The sequence below is a fragment of the Oculina patagonica genome, chromosome 13 (assembly GCF_052425735.1).
Source record: "Oculina patagonica isolate OP01 chromosome 13, crgOcupat, whole genome shotgun sequence".
Taxonomy (NCBI): domain Eukaryota; kingdom Metazoa; phylum Cnidaria; class Anthozoa; order Scleractinia; family Oculinidae; genus Oculina; species Oculina patagonica.
In genome coordinates this window covers 31605755-31625773 of record NC_135770.1, presented here as the reverse complement: position 1 = coordinate 31625773, position 20019 = coordinate 31605755, and the positions used below count along the sequence as shown (strand labels likewise).

The window sequence follows — 20019 nt, the reverse complement described above, 5'->3', positions numbered from 1 at the left end:
TTGGCTTAGTTCAGTTCTTTAAAATATAAGTTGTGAGAAATTGGTACTACACCAAGTCAATATCCTTTAGTCGAACGATTTTTACAATTTTTACTTGTCAATGTATCAATATTACTTTGGACTGAAATCAATAAAAAGTGAATGATAGAAAAATAAGAAAACTACACGAGATTACCTGAAATAAGATGTTTCCAGCAGTCGAGCTGCACCAAAGTCCAAGAACTACACACTGTGATCCTAAATGGCAACACTTTTATTCAACATGTCCGTATTCAATCTGGAAAAACAAATACTTTAAATGGCTTTAGTCTTTTGCTTTGGGAGGCGCCGTGTCCTAATGGTTAATGCGCTGGACTCTGGATCAAACGTTAACGGTCCCGGTTTGATCACTGGCCGGGGTCACTGTGTTGTGTTCTTGGGCAAGACACTTTACTCTCACAGTGCCTCTCTTCACCCAGGTGTATAAATGGGTACCGGAAAATTTGGTAAGCATAAAAGACCGATTTTCAATGTCTTAGATCGCTGTTATCACCATAATCAAAACAAAATCTAAAATAATAAATTGACTTTCATATAACCGATCCAATGTACATAAACTAAACATTTGTGCAACAAATTTAATTAATAACAACCAGTTTAACGCTTGTTTAGAGCGATTTTTGGTCGCGTGACATAAGACCAAAACCAAAGTAATCACTCTGGCCAATAACAAAGGACACACACAATGCAGTAAACCAATCAAAAATCGAAGCAAATTGTTGCTGGGGCAAAGCGCGGAAAAACGTACTGAAGTAAGCGAGTCAAGATTGATCGCGATTGGTTTTGGTTTGGCTTTTGATTGGCTCAGAAAGTGGTTCAACTACTAAGCATATTGCAAACCAAAACGCGAATTATACACACAGCAAGCAAAATTAGCGTGGGAGATATTAAAATCGACTTCTCTCGAGCAGATTTTGACACACATACAGCCTACCTGCTTCTCATCTCGGCTTATGTCCAACGTTAGACGGTTAACAATCCCCAGATTGCTAAATCTCATAATAACTCCAGCAAATTGGTAGGTATTGCCTTCAAAACTTGAGCACCACGGCATCTATCGAGTCCCTTGTTAGCGAGCGAAAGCCCGAATCCAAGGCTATATTTCGCACTAAATACCCCATTAAACACCGTTTCAGAGCCGTATTTCTTCGAGAATCAGACAAAAGACCCTCCGAGACTGGTATTTAGAGAACATAGCCGTGATTTGAGGTCTTAAATTCCGAAGAAACAACACCATTTACAGTGTACATCTCGACAATCGATACTGTGTGATGCTGTTTCCGCAGAGGTCCGCATAAATGGGGAGACCGCTGCTCGCCTGTGCCAACAACCACGGCTAAATGATACCATATTTTTTTAAATCAAAATGTGGAAAGCAATTTCGAGTTTTAAAGAAATCAATCCTATAAATAAATAAACAAACACGAAGCCTCGTGCCAAATGGCCCATACTGTCACAGCTTATCCCGGTTTCGATAGCATTAAGCGGCTAGGAATATTTCTACTCCCTCCTGGATGGAATTCTAGTCCATCGCAGTTCCCCACCCCCCGGCCCTCCCAGCATTATTTTGCCGGTACCTATTTATACAGCTGGGTGGGTAGAGGCGCTATGAGAGTAAAGTGTCTTACTCAAGAATAGTACAACACAGTAACCCTGGCCAGGGATCGAACCCGGACAGTTCGATCTGGAGTCCGGCCGACGCGCTAACAAATAGGCCACCGCGCCTCCCATATGAATGAATAAATAAATAAATAAATAAATAAATAAATAAATAAATAAATAAATAAATAAATAAATAAATAAATAAATAAATAAATAAATAAATAAATAAATATCATTCGCCGTCTGTAAGATATAGCATTTTGAATTTCGGAGTTTCACGCCACACAAGACTTTAGACGGCCGCCAGAAAGCTGCCACGTTTTCTTAAAAAAATTGCCTTATCCTGACATTTTTAATACTCTGGACAATTTTTGACGGATAACTAGAGTACGGAATAACGTGCAGATCTGAGGATGGGCCCTAAGCAAACCGAGGAGCAACGTTAGATTTTCGCCGAAGGTTAAAGAACACCTTACGGCACGGTTTACACTAGGAGAAAGAACTGGGCGAAAGGCACACCTTCCCAAAATGTCGCCGGATGACGAGAAAGATGTCCAATGCCTCCAGGAAAATACCCGTTAACCTGGTAGACCAGGTTAACAGAGAAATCAACGTCTCCCATCCCATCTGCTACGACACGTATGACTTCTGTGAGTGTTACTACAGCAACACGCTTCAAAAATTCAATGTGGTCATGCTGAAAGCCACCTGTAGCCACTTTGGGATTCCTGTAAAATCAAAAGAAAAAAAGAAAATTCTGATAGACAAGCTGACGGACATGATCCGTGAATATGAATGTGTTTCTGACTAAAACAATGTTAAACATCCCATAAGAGTAACAGACAGTCGTTGAGTAGTCTTGGCTTCACGCCTAAACGCAGCTGTGCTTTCATTACGTTAAGTCCTCTCATCCCTCTCATCAAAACATAATGTTAAGGTAGGCAGGCAGGCTAAGAATACCTGTACCATCACATCCTATAGGTGGTTTTCACTGTCATGCCGCGAAAAATAAAACCAAAACTATTGAGTAAAAAAAATCAAGAATATTACAGATTGTAGAAGACTACTATATAAATTACCGTTACTTGTTCAAGTCTCAGATCTGTACATTATTCCGTACTCTAGTTATCCGTAAAAATGTTTCACGCAAATTTGGAGAGCACAGACACTGATCTGGCATTAAATTCTGCTACAAATCAGAACACCATCACGAAAAAGGAATCATTCAAATAAACACTTTCCGCAAAACCTCGACACTACTGTCCAGAGAAATAAAAATGGCAGGATGAGGCAATTTTTATTTATTTATTTATTTATTTATTCTTTCATTCATATGGGAGGCGCGGTGGCCTATTTGTTAGCGCGCCGGCCGGACTCCAGATCGAACTGTCCGGGTTTGATCCCTGGCCAGGGTTACTGTGTTGTACTATTCTTGAGTAAGACACTTTACTCTCATAGCGCCTCTACCCACCCAGCTGTATAAATAGGTACCGGCAAAATAATGCTGGGAGGGCCGGGGGGTGGGGAACTGCGATGGACTAGAATTCCATCCAGGAGGGAGTAGAAATATTCCTAGCCGCTTAATGCTATCGAGACCGGGATAAGCTGTGACAGTATGGGCCATTTGGCACGATGCTTCGTGTTTGTTTATTTATTTATAGGATTGATTTCTTTAAAACTCGAAATTGCTTTCCAAATTTTGATTTAAAAAAATATGGTAACATTTAGCCGTGGTTGTTGGCACAGGCGAGCAGCGGTCTCCCCATTTATGCGGACCTCTGCGGAAACAGCATCACACAGTATCGATTGTCGAGATGTACACTGTAAATGGTGTTGTTTCTTCGGAATTTAAGACCTCAAATCACGGCTATGTTCTCTAAATACCAGTCTCGGAGGGTCTTTTGTCTGATTCTCGAAGAAAAACGGCTCTGAAACGGTGTTTAATGGGGTATTTAGTGCGAAATGTAGCCTTGGATTCGGGCTTTCGCTCGCTAACAAGGGACTCGATAGATGCCGTGGTGCTCAAGTTTTGAAGGCAATACCTACCAATTTGCTGGAGTTATTATGAGATTTTATAGCAATCTGGGGATTGTTAACCGTCTAACGTTGGACATAAGCCGAGATGAGAAGCAGGTAGGCTGTATGTGTGTCAAAATCTGCTCGAGAGAAGTCGATTTTAATATAGGCGAAAAATCGAAAATGCTGGTACATGTGCTGATAAAAACGGTCATAATTTTTGAAATATTGAAAACGTACATGGGATTTTGCACATATTTGTAGATAAACGACTACTCTTGTCGGCTGGATAGGCTAGAAGTATTAGGTTGGTCCCAAAATTTAAAAAATAGCCTCTAAATCGAAGCCAATTTACAGCCTTTGCTCAAAGGCGATTAGTAGTGGTCATAATACGCTCGATTTTGCCTTTTCAGGAGAATTGAGAGGCAAATTGTGACTGTCTTGTAAAACTAGAAAGGTTTATGAGCAAGTTGATATAAAATTTGCGGCTGGATGATGCGAAATAAATATTTTACAGTGTTACGTAAAGTGCATATTTTTCAATTTTCGAGACGTTGTGACCGGCGCCGACAAGGGAAAATATTTTAAGGCTCCTAACGCGGCCAGAATATCATTTCAAATCAAACCATATCTGTTTTAGTTCTTGCCTTGGTAATGTCTTTCAGCTGACAGAGTTTCAGGCAAAATTATTTTTTAAGCGAGATTGAGTGGGTGCTTCTAAGAAAGACGCCCTCTTAAACATCGCGTAACTTTTGAAAATTATCTTATTTTTCTGTAGTCTTCTAATTGTCATTTCAAATTTGCAAAAAGAACATTCGAAACGTTTTATGAGATGTCATTTGTTCCTCGTCCTTCTCAGAAAACTTTTCATTATGACTCTGGGTACTGGCGTAACAAAAGTGCATACAACCTTGCTGGAGGGGAGACTGGGTTTGATTCACAAGAGACTAAGTTACCGACCTACTGGAACACATCCTTCTCCAAGATTTGTCTTGGTATGAAGATCGGCCAACAGATCAACTTCATTGTCATCAACAAGCAGGCCAACTCTCTGTACTCACTGATCGCTGACGGACAATACCGCCCCACCTCACTGGGTCTTAAAACATGGAAGAGGCTAATTGGTTTAAAGGCTTCCTTACAGACCGACTGTATCAAAGAAGGATTCAATGCTATTGGTACTTCTACTTCACATTCTAAAGCAAGAATCGGTATCCTTGGTAATGAACAAAAACACTGCGACAGCTGTGATTCCAGAATCGGGTTTGGTACTGGAGGAAGTCCTGATGACTCCAACACGTGTGGAAACGAGGCTGCATGGGGTCCAGATAATGGAAGCAAACACATCAAGGCCATGGGATATATTTTGGTGCACTGACGAATAAACCAATAACCTTTCAAATAAACGGCCATGAAACCATGTCGGATGTGACTTCAAACACATAAGTGTAGTTTTAGGTGTAATATAATTAATGAAACAGTCAACATAGTTAACCAAAAGAAAAAGAATAGATAAAAGTTTCGTTTCAAAGAGCTGGCTTTTTCTTCCACCATTTATCCTTAAATAAATTAAATTACGGTTAATAAATAATTGTTGTTGTTTTTCTATTTCAGAGCTTACATGTATGCATAAGCAAAAAATTATAACTATGAACGATAGCCGGTTTACTGAAGAGATGTTGAAACGAGCAGACACGGATAGACAATGCGTCTGAGAGCAGAATTGTTTAAAAAACTGCATCGATGGTGTTGTTAACAGGGCTGTCCCAAATATGCTTGAAATTTCTTAAAACGATGCTTGAACGTTGCTCCAAATTAAAAGATCCAAAACACGCGTTGCTTTTGAAGAAGAAAAATCTCTAGATTTATACTAACTCCATTCAGACCGCGGGGGGCTTTTGAGGCCCGCGCTGACTTTGAATGCTTATAACTTTTTCAAGCTTCAGCCAAACGCTGCCAAACTTTGCGAGTTTATCTAAAATTTATCTGGAAATAATTTGGTAGGATAGGTGTTTGTGTCATGAACTTGATATCGCCATGGCAACGGCATTTTGCCAGGTATGTTTTCCCAAATTTTAAATTTTCGTGTTTATATTAATGAAAATTATTTTTCATGCAATTATTTTCAACTTTTTACGGTTTTTAAACACAGTTTTATTGTTTTTGAGTACTTTTCTGCAATCAGTAATTTTGGGTGGTTTTTTGACGTTTTGGAAAAATTTTGAAATCCAAGATGGTGGCTGTTTTGACATCATGATGTAATTGTCACGTGATGTGTCATGTCATCATCCCACGTGACGTATACCAAAAGATAGATGTTCGAACATACTATACATCCTACAAGTTTCATTTGATTGCTTAAATATTCTGGAAGTTATATAGGGGGCTTTTAAACGCCCCCCTTCGCGGTCCCGGAAGGTCCAAAAAAGCCCGGTTTGAATAGGCATTTTCATGCAATTAAACTGCAACAGAAATATCTAAATGACATTTTTTACAAAAATATTGTTAAATTACAAGGATTTCTTTCACTCAGAACAATCATGAAGACGCCGATGAGATCATAATGCTGAATGATCCAATAGTTGAAGCATCTACTGAACGTTTTCTGTAATCTTCGGCAAATTTCGTTAATCTTCGGAAGTGTGGCCTTCGAACCGGCAACACTCCGAAAATCTTCGGTCTTCAAATTGCTAAAAGCTGCTCAAAATTGCAAAAAGGTTGTTGCTCGAAAAGAAAAAAAGGTGCTGGAAAGATGAAAAGTTACCAAAAAGAGGCCGAGCATCTTTGGGACAGCCCAGATTGTGAATTATAATCATTTCTAGGATTTAGCCCTTTCCCACTTTGACCAAAAATGTACAAAATGTTACACAGAAATAATTTTAGGCGTTCATGGATCTCCGGGTTTTACTGTAAGAGAACATACTTTGGACAGTCCGGGAACGCGTTTGCGATAACGGGCCCTAGCAACTGTACCGTTGTGGTTCTGATCACGAGCTTCAGGTGATCATGTCACGAATCAAAGGCAGTGCCATAAAATTAAGTTGTAGCTGCACAACCATAATGTCTGTTGTACTGTTGATACTGCAATCGTCACGTTTCAGTAAAAAAATACTGATTACTAGTTATTAATTCGTGAATTGATTCGTAGTGCCGACATCAACGGATGAGATTTTGCATTAATAGTAAAGAACTGAGTGTTTTTGTAAACTTAGGCCAATGAATTCTACATCTTTTACCGGTGCCAAAGTGTGGAACTCCCTACCGAATGAGTTACGTTCCGAAATTTACATCCCTAAGCGCGACGACGAGCACCCCGCCCTTTCATATCGGAGTTCCCCGGGCACTATACTAGTCAAGAAAGCTGTCAGACAGTTACAGCTGTAATATACATTTATTAATCTTCACCGATAGCAGGCAAAAGAATTTGTTACATTTTATGATCTAGGCTAGTTTGATTTTAATACATCTCTTTAGTTAACTTGTATTATATATTGTTTTTCGGCTATATTTAACAATTAGACGGCAAGCTCGAGGTTTCTACCGGCTGATAGTTGGCGAGGGGCGAAGCCCCGAGCCAACTATCAAAAGCCGTAGAAACCGAGAGCGAGCCGTCTAATTGTGTTAGCATAACCCACTGACCGATCTATTAAACTCAGAATATCGCTAGAATTGATTTATTGAAGGTTTTGATTGATAAAATTCAGCAAAGACTAAGCGCGCGCTCCGAGAGCCTTCTACAGATCGATAGTAGGCACCTGTGTAGCCAATCAGATTGCGCGATTACCAATAGTAGGTCAGTGTGGTTATGCTAAGTTATGTTATAGTTTTGTATTTATTGTTATTATAATTTCCTCGAGCTCGACATATTGGCATGTACTTCTTAAGGGCCAAACCAGCCTCGCCAACCCGAGTTTAAATAGAAGTTATACTTACTTAATAAACTGTAAAACTTTGGCACGCTACATTAGTTAGTCTGCTCGTCACGTTGAAAAGATGAACATACGCGACAGCAGTTAGTATAAGTGCCTTTCAATTGTAGCTTTGTTTTGTGTTTGTTTTTTTACTGCTGGGCAATTAAAAAATGGCATTTTGCATTTGCAAACAAAGAAGTGGTTTTGTGATCTTACGTTAACGTAGTAGTTTGTTTAAGGTTACTGATAACCTTTTCGGGTGCCTTTCGGGAAAATGTTTCGTACGCGAGTCATTTTTGGTGAAACAACGGCTAGTTATATATCTCTGGAAAGGTTACGGAATGTAGAATCTAAGTAGATTAACATTTTTAAAATTTATGGCTTCGGTTAGTGCACAAGATCCTTTAAATTCAAAACCGTCGACGTATAAATATGACAAACACCAGGACAAAGGCTGACATACAATGTCCAAAATAAAGCCATGGTCTATCTTAGCCCCGCCATTTTAAAAAGGGGGCGAAGTATATTGTTTGAGTTTTCAAAATTTAATGATTTTTTTTTTAAGTTGAACCTCTGTTTAGGTCTGTTAAGCGGCCACACTCGAGGAAATGGTAAGTGTAAGAAATGCCATTTTATTGCCAGAAAACAAAGATCGTCAATTTAATAGCTACAGTTAAAAGTGACTACGGAATCAAAACTATAATTAGCGTGTGCTCGAAACAGGGGCCTCATGACAGCGGGCCCGTGGCATTGGGTAAGCCTAGCGCCTTAACCGTAGAAGCCATGGAGGTGACCCGCCCATGATCTCCAAAAAGAGAGGTGTCATCTTTCGTACGCGACGAATCCTCGTTCGATTCTCAGTTATGGTCATGCTCAGTATGGCTCAGTATGTGCTCGTTGTGCGTGGAGTCGAAGGACTGTTGTATTGCAGATTAAGTTTTCTGCTACCTTTTTCAATTATGAACAGATAAAATCTCTGAACATTTGGAAAACGTAATGGAAACCGACATGCACAGCAAGGCAACTTGCATAAGTCACACTAGCCAGTGGAGAGCAGGGAAGAAAAAGAGGGGTGGTCCGCGAGGGCGAGGCTGCACCAGGCTTGTGTTACTCTACACGCCATTCATTTCTTCTGCCAATAATAATATTGACACCCATTGGCAAATAATGACAAATCTGATTGGCTGAAAATAGAGAACGCGAGTACTCTGCGCATGCTCACAAGTCGGGCCATATAGCCGCGATACTTCTGGTCTGTGGCAGGGATCGGGACCTCTAGGCTAATTAATCTGAAAGCCCGCCACAAAGGCGACCAAATTTGATTGGCTATTGAAAACGTGTCCGTTTCACCACGCGCACAATTAAATCAGGATTTCCTGGTTCGGGGTCAGATTAGCCTCCTGATTAGCCCAGACACCCAGACCCTAGAGCCGTTTAGTTTCTACTGGTTATAGGGAACGCAGGCTCAGCAGGAGGGCATTTTGCGTGCGCATGCGTCGATATGGACTAGTGCGCACGACAGAGAAGTTCTGCTATCGATTGTTTACATATTTTCCACAATTTATGGCCTGATTTCTAGCTCAAAATGAAACGTGTTTTAAGTTTTACTTGCTGTATACAATACTAAGAGTCCTTGCTTTATCTTCTGACAACAACAAGCAAAGTTTGGTGTCGGCGTGCTGTTTATCTGATCGACTTTGGCTATGTGTATTAAACATTGCACGTGGACAAAATGGCGACCGTATGTCGAGAACCTAAATACCTTGCCCATGTTTTTAATAGCCGGAAGATCTAAACGGACAAAGCGCTACAGCTACTTAGTACTAAAGTATAAAACAGCAGTTTTAACTATACGATGTTATAATCAAGTATCCCGGGTTTGAGCGAGTGGTCATGATTTTGTTCAGATTTGTCATAAAACTACAATTTAGTCGTTCTCACAATGCAAAAATCTCAAAATCTAGCCTTGATCTCCAGCGTCTACCGATGATATATGGAGCCTGAAGTACTTAAACTATCGTCTAATGCTGCGAAGGTAGCGTTAAAAAATGGTCAATTGTGGAAATTTTTAGCTTTCTTTAACCTACGTTCTCGCTGGTTTATCCTAACAGAGAAACTATCGTTTGTGATTATTTCCTTAAACGTGAGCATTGGTCAAAATAACTTCACATTTCAATGATACCACAATTATTCTGTTGAACAAGAAAAGAATTACTGCGATCGGTCTTAATTTTAAAGTGTTATGGTAATTCTTTGCTGGTAGACTATTTGTTTACATTTTACTATGTTAATTAGTACATTTTTGGCTCCTTTATCAAAATCTAGCCTTGATCACCAGTCAAAACATAGCATGAAATGAACAAGCGATATATTTATTTTTCAGAAACGTTCTAATAACTGCTGTATAAAATGTCTTAAGAAATAATTTTTAACTATAAACAATGTTATTTTCAATTTTTAATTCAACGTTTATTTCTTTAAGTTTGATGTTCATTCTGTTATAACGGCTGTTTTACTTCTGTGTCGCCTAAATGTGTTTTAAAGAACTGCAGTTCTTGTTCCAGGAAACCCTGTTTGCCAGTCGAGGGCAAGTTGGCTTTGCTTTGGAGTCATCAGTGAGCTGCATTATCATGTGCAGAACACCCAAACATGTCGTTCCCCTCAGGGAAAACCCTTTTCTTTGGTGGCCGTCCCTTTAGGCAAAACATCTCCCGACAAGCTATAATATTGCTCGCACTCTGCCTGTATTACAGCAATTGATTTGATGTGAAGTTTGGATCCTAATATATCACACTCCAGCACACGGATAAATGTTTTCCTCTTTTACGGCCTGTTTGATTTTTGTCGGTGAAGGCTTTCCTACCTGTCCCACATATTTTCCCATTATTTGCAACAACGATCCCGAAGCAGGCCAGAAAATCTGCTTTATAAGAGCCTTGCCACACACAAAACACTTTTTTTAGCGAAATTTACGTCTATATGAAATTATGTGACGATAAACAGCACAAAAAACAAAGTTTGAATCTTCCGCGCCATTTTTATTCCCAAGATTACGCGGTCTTTGTACAGCGGTTGCACGCATGCGCACGCAAAATGCCCTCCTGCTCGCAGGCTCTAGGAACGAGATTAAACGCGTTGTGGGATCTACTCATGCGCAGCTATAAGAAAATACTCTCTCTTGGAGTTATGTATAAGTAGCAATGACAAGAAGAGCAAAATGAATGAATAACTCAGTCTTCGTTATTTTAAAATAAAACAACTATTTGTGTCGTGTATTTGGGTTATCATGAATTTAACTTGCGTTACTCTTTATTGCGTTACGGTTAGCGCGCGCTAAGGCGCGCGATTCTGACGTCAATGTGCGTTTGTGAGGTCAAATGTTACAAACTCGTACGGGAATGCATTGGGTTATGAGTGATGGCACAATGCTGAAAATGGACAAGAAAAAAGTTTTCATATTTATATTTCTTTTCTTCCTGGTATCAAACGCAGTTTGCAAAGGTAAGAGACACCAATCCATTAAACTCGCCTTTGCAATTTATTAGAAAACGTGACTTTTAAATAGGCTTCAGATAAAACCTCGCGACGGAAATCTGGACTTGCCAAAAATTCTAAATAAGAAACAGGTTAGTTTCCTGTTATTTGCAGAACGTACTCAACTTGACTCAATACAGCCGCAAAGGTAAACATGGCAAGGAAAGAACCTTTTTTCCCACATACCGAGTTGCTACTACGGCTATTAAGGACGAGGTGAAAACTTTTCGCTCTTTTTATTAAAGAAGGCGGGCGCGGTTTCCTTTTCCCGAATTTCGCGCTTGCCGCGCTTTTTCCTGATTGGCGGCAAAATTTCTCGCTCCTGATTGGCTAAGCGCGACGTCTTCTACACTTAGTTCAAGTTGGCTTCGAACAGCTTTGAAAGTGGCGAAAATTCAGTCAAATGCATCCAAGATCGATATTCAACTGCTTTATGAATAAGAATCGGTCTGTAGCTTTAAAAAATGTTTAAATTAAGTGTTCAGCACTTTAGAGGAAGAGCAAGAAAGGGAAACACGGGACTTTTCACTTTCAAATTGTCGTGGATCACTTCGGCAAACGCTGGTTCGGTTATCGATAGCAAACTTCTTTGCGCCTTTACTATTATTAGCTTCACCGCTGCAAAATGTATTTTTCATCGTAAGGAGGTAAGAGTTCATTATCGACGCTCACAAAAATGATTTAAGTTATTTTGCAAGTAGTTTTGTAGCATGATTATTGTGGCCGGGTGTTTTCATTTTTGTTGTTGTTGAAATTTTTCTTGCACTTCAACACTGGGTTCCTAGAACAGTCTTTTCACTTCTTTAAATATAATTCTTTAAATTTCTTAAACCTATATTTGGAACTTGCATTTAAACAAAATTCTGTATTTTCTTCTTTCAATTTTCAGAAGAATCGAACAATCCATTCACGAAGTCTTACAGCGAAGTGACCGCGGGATTCAAGAATCCTTCAGCGAGAAATGCTGATGTACCGCTTCGCTCCAGACAACACAAGTTTCCCGTCCACACAACACCAATCACAGATTCATTCTCATTCGATGATCAACGAATTGGCTCAATGGACGGAAATGTTCAACCGACATCAAAGAACGGCTTAAATACCATGAAATTGACTACAGATGTCACAAATGACAAGATTAAAAATGCCTCCACCAAGCGAAAGTTCTCCATGAGACGATCAGCGAGAATGCGCAAACTGAAAGTGCTCGCTTCATTCCTTGGTGCTAGAAAGTCTTCATTGGCTTCTAGCTTGGGAAAAGGCAAAGGCGAGGATGCATTTGATTTCCAAAACACCCCACAATCATCTGGCACGGGTGAACCTTACAAGATGAAAATTAACGCTCCACGGCTCAAGTTGATGATTCTACCGACTGAGGAAACGGTTATTCCCACAGTCGATAAGGCTGATGGAGAATCAGATTGGATTTTAACGGAAGGCGATACTGCTGAAAAAAATGAAGAGAAATCTTCACACAGTAATGATGACAAGGACGACTCTTTACCGCATGGCGAACCAAAGGTGACTGGACACGAAGGGTCAACACGACGTGGCGGCACATCAGCGATACCAAAACACAAGATGGCTGCTTACCCTGGAATGAAGACATCCTCAGGTATTCGTTGGAATGTGGCTTACGAACACGCCAAGTTAGACGAGAGTAAAAAAGGCAAACGTTTCAAAAAGAAGAAGAAATCTGATTCCAAGACTGAAGACCCAGAGAACTCAGATTCTACGGCGGCCATTATTGCAGGAATCTTGGCAGGAATTTTGATGTGTTTGTTAAGTTATACTGGTGTTCCACGTCTGTGGTGAGTTCCTGATCCTGTCAGTTTTTTTATTTATTTTCTTTAAACACATCAGTTGAATATTTCCAAAAAAGACTTATAACGAGTAGTAACTAAGTTCACCGTCTATTTTGTCTTGACGCAGTGCTAAATTCTCAGAAGTTGATTTAAATTTAATGTATACAATCAAAAGGAAGAATTAACTATTTAATCTACACACAAAAAAGATAATTGAGGCTCACTGTAACGTTTTAGTACTGATATATTCGCAAAGCATCCTTTAACAACAAACTTTACAGTTCGGTAGCATTGCATCCTTTCTGGGATAGAGGAGGTACTGACGATATTCATGGATTTTCATGAAAGAAGAAGTCTAATAGAGTAGGCATATGACACGAGCGTGTACTGTTAATTAAAATAACAATTTTTTAATGAGGCGCTCAGGACTTCAGTGACTATCTTAAAACCAATCATTCAATTAAGAGAGGTACAGACGATAAATAACAATAAACAACTAGTACCTTATTGTTACTTATTTTCGCGGGACTTAATTTTCGCGATTTTCGCGATTTTCAAAAAAATCGCGATATTAAAGACCCGCGAATATTAGTTCTAAACGTTTTCTATTGTATTTCTAATGCTAATTACGTATTTTTGGCCAAATCGCGAAAATTAAGTCTCGCGAAATATTCCTGTTCCATTTTCGCGAAATTAAGTACCCGCGAAAATAAGTAACAATAAGGTAACTGCATATTTAATTTGTGAAAATTTTTTGAATGTTTTTCATGATCTAATTTGACAGTAGTTTTTACTGGCGACAATTTGTAGTTTTGGCAGAGTTCGTACGCGTCTTGAAAACCCTTGAATTTCAAGAGTTCGATTTCAAGGCCTTGAAAGTACTTGAAATTGGTTTTCGGTCCTTAAAAGTCCTTGATTTTTTATTGAAAGTCAAAAGGCTTTAAAGATGATTTCCAGTCCGTACTGCGCAATCTCCGCCTGCAATGTTTGTGAGCCTCACAAACAGAAGAATGTTTACCAGCAAAAATAAAAATTCCGGGACAAAACTTACCTTTTTCTTCATTATTAACGCCAGATATCCTTGCAAAACAATAATAACGAGTAAAAGAAGCTCGACGGTATTTCAAACGGACGTTTTAGCTCATCGTGAATTCTTGAACGAAACGATCCGTAATGGCGAACTAAAAAACTTCATGTACGCTATCACCGAAGTGTAACGTTTTAACGAATTCAAAACAAAAATGAAAACAAACCCTGAGTCTGCGCAGTACGGACTGGAAATCATCTTTAAGGCAACGAGAAGACCGCGAAAATGGGCGATTGTTTTAAGAACATCAACGGCACAACAGACTGGAATATCGTTGATTTGGGGTAAATTTCATAGAAAAAAGTCCTTGAAATTTCCAAGTAGGGTCCTGGAAAGTCCTTGAAAATGTAACCCTGTTTTAGGGTTGGTCTTCTCTGACCAACAAATGTACATTATAAACTGTGCATACTTCTCATAGCGACTTTTTTTCTAACTGTCAGTTTTTTACTTTGAGTCTCCTCAGTTAAACGTATGAAATTCCAAAGAAGTACAGAACTTAAATTAGGGATTTTTTCATGAATCGCTAAATCCCCTTATTAACCAAATTGTCACCAAAAAAGTACTCTCGAGTACTTTATAGAAGAGGCAAAACTCCTGAATTTCAACTAACTAATTTATTTATTTATTTCCACAAATTTCCTCTTCAGGAGTATTTGTAAGAAGCGATGGCGACGGCGTCACGATCGAGTGTTCGGATTAAATATTCCTTCAACTGGTTACCTGAGTGAGGAGCTGAGTGACGAGGAAGTGATTTTTGACAGGACGGCCATGAGACGTAACAAGAAATCATCCAAAGGCGCCAGTCCTAAATCCACACCAAACACATCTCCAAGAAGACCTAAATCAGCCCGGGAATCCTATCAATCAACTGACCATGCAACACAAGGACAGAAAATATGGACACTAACTGACACGCCAAAATCTACTCCGTTGATGGCTGTTCATAGACTTACTAACAAGCCTGGAACCGAAGTTTGGACGGTTAATGAGGTCCCAGAATCGAAATCCCTGGATTTTTCATCCACAACATCGTCCCTATCTGATTTACCAACTTGGACGCCGACTAAAACACCACGATCTGCATCTTCGACATCAGTGTCAGTAATCTCACTGACATCCGAGTCGGACATTTGTGCTTCTGATTTGACCTCCGCAACACGTTCATCGACTCCGCCCTCCAGTCTAACAGAGAAAACTGTTCCCAGTCCTGTACCGCTAACAACCCAGTCGAGGCTTGGTCTATCTACATCATCCGAACTGACAGTCCCTGATCATGAGTCACCACTCCCATCTACATCCAAGGAATCTTCTAGCTTGTTTTAACTGCCTACTGCTTCTGATGAATTGACACTTACCTTGTCCATGGCAACCGATAGTTCCTCAACAGAGTCCTGTAAGACACCTGTGGCGCCACGGAATGAAGTCGTGATACCTATGGACTGAATGACGGTGAAGAAATTATCTACACAAGAGAAAAATCACAACGCGAGGAACTGGACACGGTGAACAATGTCGACAAAGAAATAAGCAGAGAAGAAGTGGTGATAAGAATGGAGGGTGACGATGGTGAATACGAATCTAAATGTGAGGCGTCTTCTGGAGAACTGTTTGTCTCGTCTGCAGATGAACCACCTTTGACTCTTCCAATTATACCACCACCAACAGCATCAACAGAACTGCGGCAAGGTGAGCAAAACCAGACTGACGGAAGATTGGTGGGCTTATTATTTTAGTAAGGGATAAGAATTAAAATAATAGTACTGGCTTTTTGAAAGAAGCGGTGGCCTAATGGATTGTGCACTGGATTCCAGATGGAGCGGTCCGGGGGCATTGCGTTGAATTCTTGGGCAGGTCACTTTACTTAAGGTCATTGCCCTGAAATAGAACTGAACACAATTTTTTAACCAAACTTCGCCTACTGGTTTATTACTTTAAGGGAACTTATATTTTGAAATAAAAAAGGGGGGTCACCAGATTCGTTTAGGAGCAGGAAGACCATGTATATTCCATATAATTCCATTATAATTCCTCTGCGAGTACTGGCAAAGTACACTTTTTTAGCGATAATTTATTTTTCAAACACATGAATTGATCTGTTTTCATTTTACAGAAAGAATTTGATCGCTACACCAAAAATATGAGAAAAAATTGATAAGTCACCAGGCTCGTTTAGGAGAAAGTGAAAATTTACTTCTCTCGCGGACTAAGCCACATAGAAAAAAGCCGCCATTTTGTTGATGTTCGCGCGCGCGCGCGCACTCAATACGCGTAAAATTCTGCGCAGTAAGGATGCGCAATGCAATACAGGGCAATGACCTTAAGATCTCATTGTGCCTATCTCCACCCAGGTGTATAAATGGGTATCGGCGAATTTAACGCTGTGGTAACCCTGTGATGGACTATCCTTGTTGATATTGTTTTTTATCCCGAAGCAAGTGTTCTGTTTGACGTATGGTTTGTAAACAACTCCAATAGCTTAATACAAACTTACAGACGAGTTATAAATGTTTCAGGAAAGTCGCTGATTGGTGGAAGAAAGGCTTTGGAGAACCGACGCTTTATCAAACACCTTATTTCAGAGCAGGAGTCAACTGGATTCAAACACGACCTGAACACGGCCATTTCACCGATTCTGGGCGAAAAGAAACGTCTTGCGGACAAAAACAAAGGAAAGAGGATTGTAATCAAACACCAAACACAAGATACAAAGTACTCCCTGGCTGAGAGCATTTTGCGCGCAAAAGTAGGTGACAAATTCTTATGCTAGAAGAATGTAGGACATAAAACGGTGAAAAATGGGGATTGGGACGGAAATGGGAGCAAGAGATTTCCATTTTGTATGGTCTTTGTGTGTGTGTGTGTGTGTGTGTGTGTGTGTGTGGGGGGGATAACTGGGAAATTAGTAATTTTGATTGTAGATGTATTAAGTGATTATCGCATTTCCTTTCTTTTCGCTATAAGTAGGAAATAAATTGACAAAAAAAAAACATTCGTGTTCTGTTCGTTGTCGTCTGTCGGAGCTAAATAGTTAACATACAAAGACGTTATACCTCATTCTAAAACAAATTATGATTTCATTTTCTTAATTTCTTTGAATAATGCTCGCACTATCCGTTTGATGAATCAAGACAACATCCTGTAGTTGACAAGCATCTCTTTCCTTCTTACTATCCACCTTTACAACACACTGACATAGCAAAGGGAAAGTGTTTATTGATTGTTCTTGAGACCAGAAGTTATCTATATGATGCGATCTATTTTTTTGGTCTTTTTCCTTTACAGTCAATGATTTTGAACGAGAATGTGGACAAAGAGCGCGACAAACGATCATTCCTTTGTCGTCAGGTGATCCAACAGACATTATCGTACCCAGTCCGTCCTGCTCTTCGACCCCAGCGTACTCTCGCACATGAAATCGCTTTTGCAAAGGAAATCATTTTACCAGGCCACGCGCATCCAAGGCAGGCAGCCGTAAGGACTAAGGTCAAGCGATAGGCTCGATGGGAAGACAAATCGGTAAACAGAGGTGCTTCAACTAGCAACGCTGAAACAAGGACAAAGTACATGAACCACAAGGACTACAAAAAATAGAAGGTGGGTATTGGAAGTATATTTCGATACGCTAACATGTTATTTCCAAAATCGGCCAAACAAATAAGGAGGTAAACAGCAGATGGAAGGAAGGAAAAAACAAACTCTAAAAATTTTCACCCGAATTGTTCAAGATGTGTAATCTATCTAAAATGTAAACAGCCATAATGCTGTCTATCTTAAGTGCGTTGCGCGAAAAACTTGTGAAGATCAAATACGACCGCGGGAAAAAAGAACTTGAGTTTGAAAGGACTCCAGCGATTGTTGTACGGGTTTTCTTTCTAACTGGCCTCAGACCTACTAGATTAATTTCATCACGATTGCACCGGCCAAACTCACAAACACTTTTATGTCTTTATCCACTAGCTTCTTCGGGAGGATGCTATAAAGAAGAAAACAAAGGAAATTAAGCCAGGTGTTTCTTTACCAAGCTTGCAGCAAGTTGTAGGTTTCTTCAATATCTCCATCCCTGATGATGATGTTAATTCTGATGTTACTGTATGTCAATGCTACTACTGTGACAGGCACAGGAAGAAAGAACGAGGGAAGAAATTGTTGAAAATGTCTAGGTAAGATTTTACTGACTTGTTGGCGTTATCAGAGTTATCTTTTCTTTAAAAATAAGGGGATTGATTAAAGCTGCCGTTACGATCTGAGGCAAAAACGAAATCGAAAGTTATCACTCTGGTCAGTCACAAAGGACACAGACAATACATTGAAGCAATCAAAACTCCAAGCAAGTACATGCAGCCGGCAAAACTGCAGGAAGATGCGTGCGAGTGAATCACGTTTGGTTTTGAGCAACTCTGAACTACAAGTTGGACAACTGAAATGAAACATTTGAAGCACTCACCCTCCCCCAATTTCGAAGACGGAAAAAATGGCGCTCTTGATTAAGTTTTAGCCCAAATTCGGTTCAAAATTGAAGACGTTCCAAGTTACCCACCAACGTACGTATATAGCGCCTAAGGAAGTCAAGCTGGTTTATTTATTGGTGTTTATGCTTCTTTTTTTTCAGATTTCATCTTTAATCTTCCGTGGAAGTGTATATTCCAGGACGACGAGTTTCTTTTTTGAGTTGTTGAAGAAAAGCTTCGTGCCATTTTTGTATTTTAATGTAAATGTGGATAAAAAAGTGCATTAATGTTGAATTACCATGGAAAGCTTAGTTCGTTGTCCCCGGATGGAGAATAGGTCCATGGAAAGACTGTTTATTAATAAATGATATTTTTCGATAATAAATGTGTCGTAGTTTTCTTTGGTCTGAAAACAACATATTTAGCATACAGTAGAATGGCGCTAGACTGGGGGAGCAGGTCGAATAGCGCAGCGTTAAGAGCACTTGCCTCCTACCAGTCTTGCCCGGGTTCGTTTCCCTAACCGGGCGTCATAAGCCTGCGTAACAGACGCCTGTGTAGTTTTGGGCGCGTATTTGGAAAACGCAAAAGGCACGAAAGACGGCAAAGCGAGGTAGAAAGAGAGAAGGCGCCACGAGCGCTCAAAAACTACACAGGCGCCTGCTACGAAAATAAAAGCGACTTAAATTAACGCGAATTTTTAAAATGTGCGCTGCACGTATCCTGACCTTTTCTTCCTATGATGCCAATGCTGACAACCTCCTTGTAAGACTCAGCTGGAAAAACACTAGATCTCCAACGAATACAGTCACAATGGTCTACAATGGTCTTCTCAGCTATTGTTCTGGTGCTGAGACAAGACGAGAAGTCTTAAAATAAGATTTTAGTTTTTACGGAGTAGCCTACCCTGCCGGACATATAGACACAGCGGTCAAAAAAATATGACTTAATTTGTACGATTAACTGACCTCACTGCTCACGATTGCTGCATTTCAGTCTCAAAATCTGTCAAGAAGACAGTGATCTCTTGTTCATGGAACAATCGTAGCCCAGGTACAGTTACAGTTTGTACGATCCATATCACCGAAAACGCTTTTTGCTAAAGGTGTTCTCCGATGCCGCACGAACGCCATCTTGAAAACAGAGAAGGCTTGGGGCGGAGGGGAAAAAGCGACTATTAAAAAAACTCGACGATGATATGCGGTGGAGAGGGGAGGGTGGGAGAGGAAGTAAGAAAGAATCGGCGTTTCTTTTTCTTTCTGTTATAATTTTTCCCTTTCTGCTCCCATCCCTTAATCCCAACAAAAAAAATGCATTTAAAGATTTAAGCGCATCCAGGATCAGACATAGTTAAATATTAAAAATGAAGAAAGAGCTTTTGTCTGGCGCTCTAAAGCCTTCGACGGAAAAAAAAAATGGAATACGCTAATAAATCACTTTTACAGCTGTTCCTGTAATAAATGCCTGTAATTAGCTATTCCTGTTATAAACCATCTATTTTTTATTGTTTTTACGAAAATCTGCTCGTTGGAAGAGAAAAGAAGCGAAAACGTGAATGCTGCGTGACGTTACGTGTC

The 20019-nt window shown here is 39.9% G+C and overlaps 3 protein-coding genes and 1 pseudogene across 3 annotated transcripts in view; 3 read left to right on the top strand and 1 right to left on the bottom strand.

Annotated features, from left to right (window-relative positions):
* The window catches only part of LOC144637144 (uncharacterized), a 123597-nt gene that overhangs the window by 62127 nt on the left and 41451 nt on the right, over positions 1-20019 (bottom strand). The window lies entirely within an intron of this gene.
* Positions 4490-7732, top strand: LOC144635579 (putative skeletal organic matrix protein 5 pseudogene; annotated as a pseudogene).
* On the top strand, positions 11021-15598 carry LOC144636037 (uncharacterized). Its single transcript, XM_078495178.1, has 3 exons — positions 11021-11069; positions 11992-12913; positions 14642-15598. Exons 2-3 carry the CDS (start codon positions 12162-12164, stop codon positions 15315-15317), a joined length of 1428 nt encoding a protein of 475 aa, XP_078351304.1. The 5' UTR covers positions 11021-11069; positions 11992-12161; the 3' UTR covers positions 15318-15598.
* Positions 15545-18682, top strand: LOC144635578 (uncharacterized). Its single transcript, XM_078494670.1, has 5 exons — positions 15545-15680; positions 16508-16737; positions 17277-17588; positions 17952-18154; positions 18604-18682. The coding sequence occupies exons 1-3, from the start codon at positions 15545-15547 to the stop codon at positions 17487-17489; spliced, it is 579 nt and encodes a 192-aa protein (XP_078350796.1). The 3' UTR covers positions 17490-17588; positions 17952-18154; positions 18604-18682.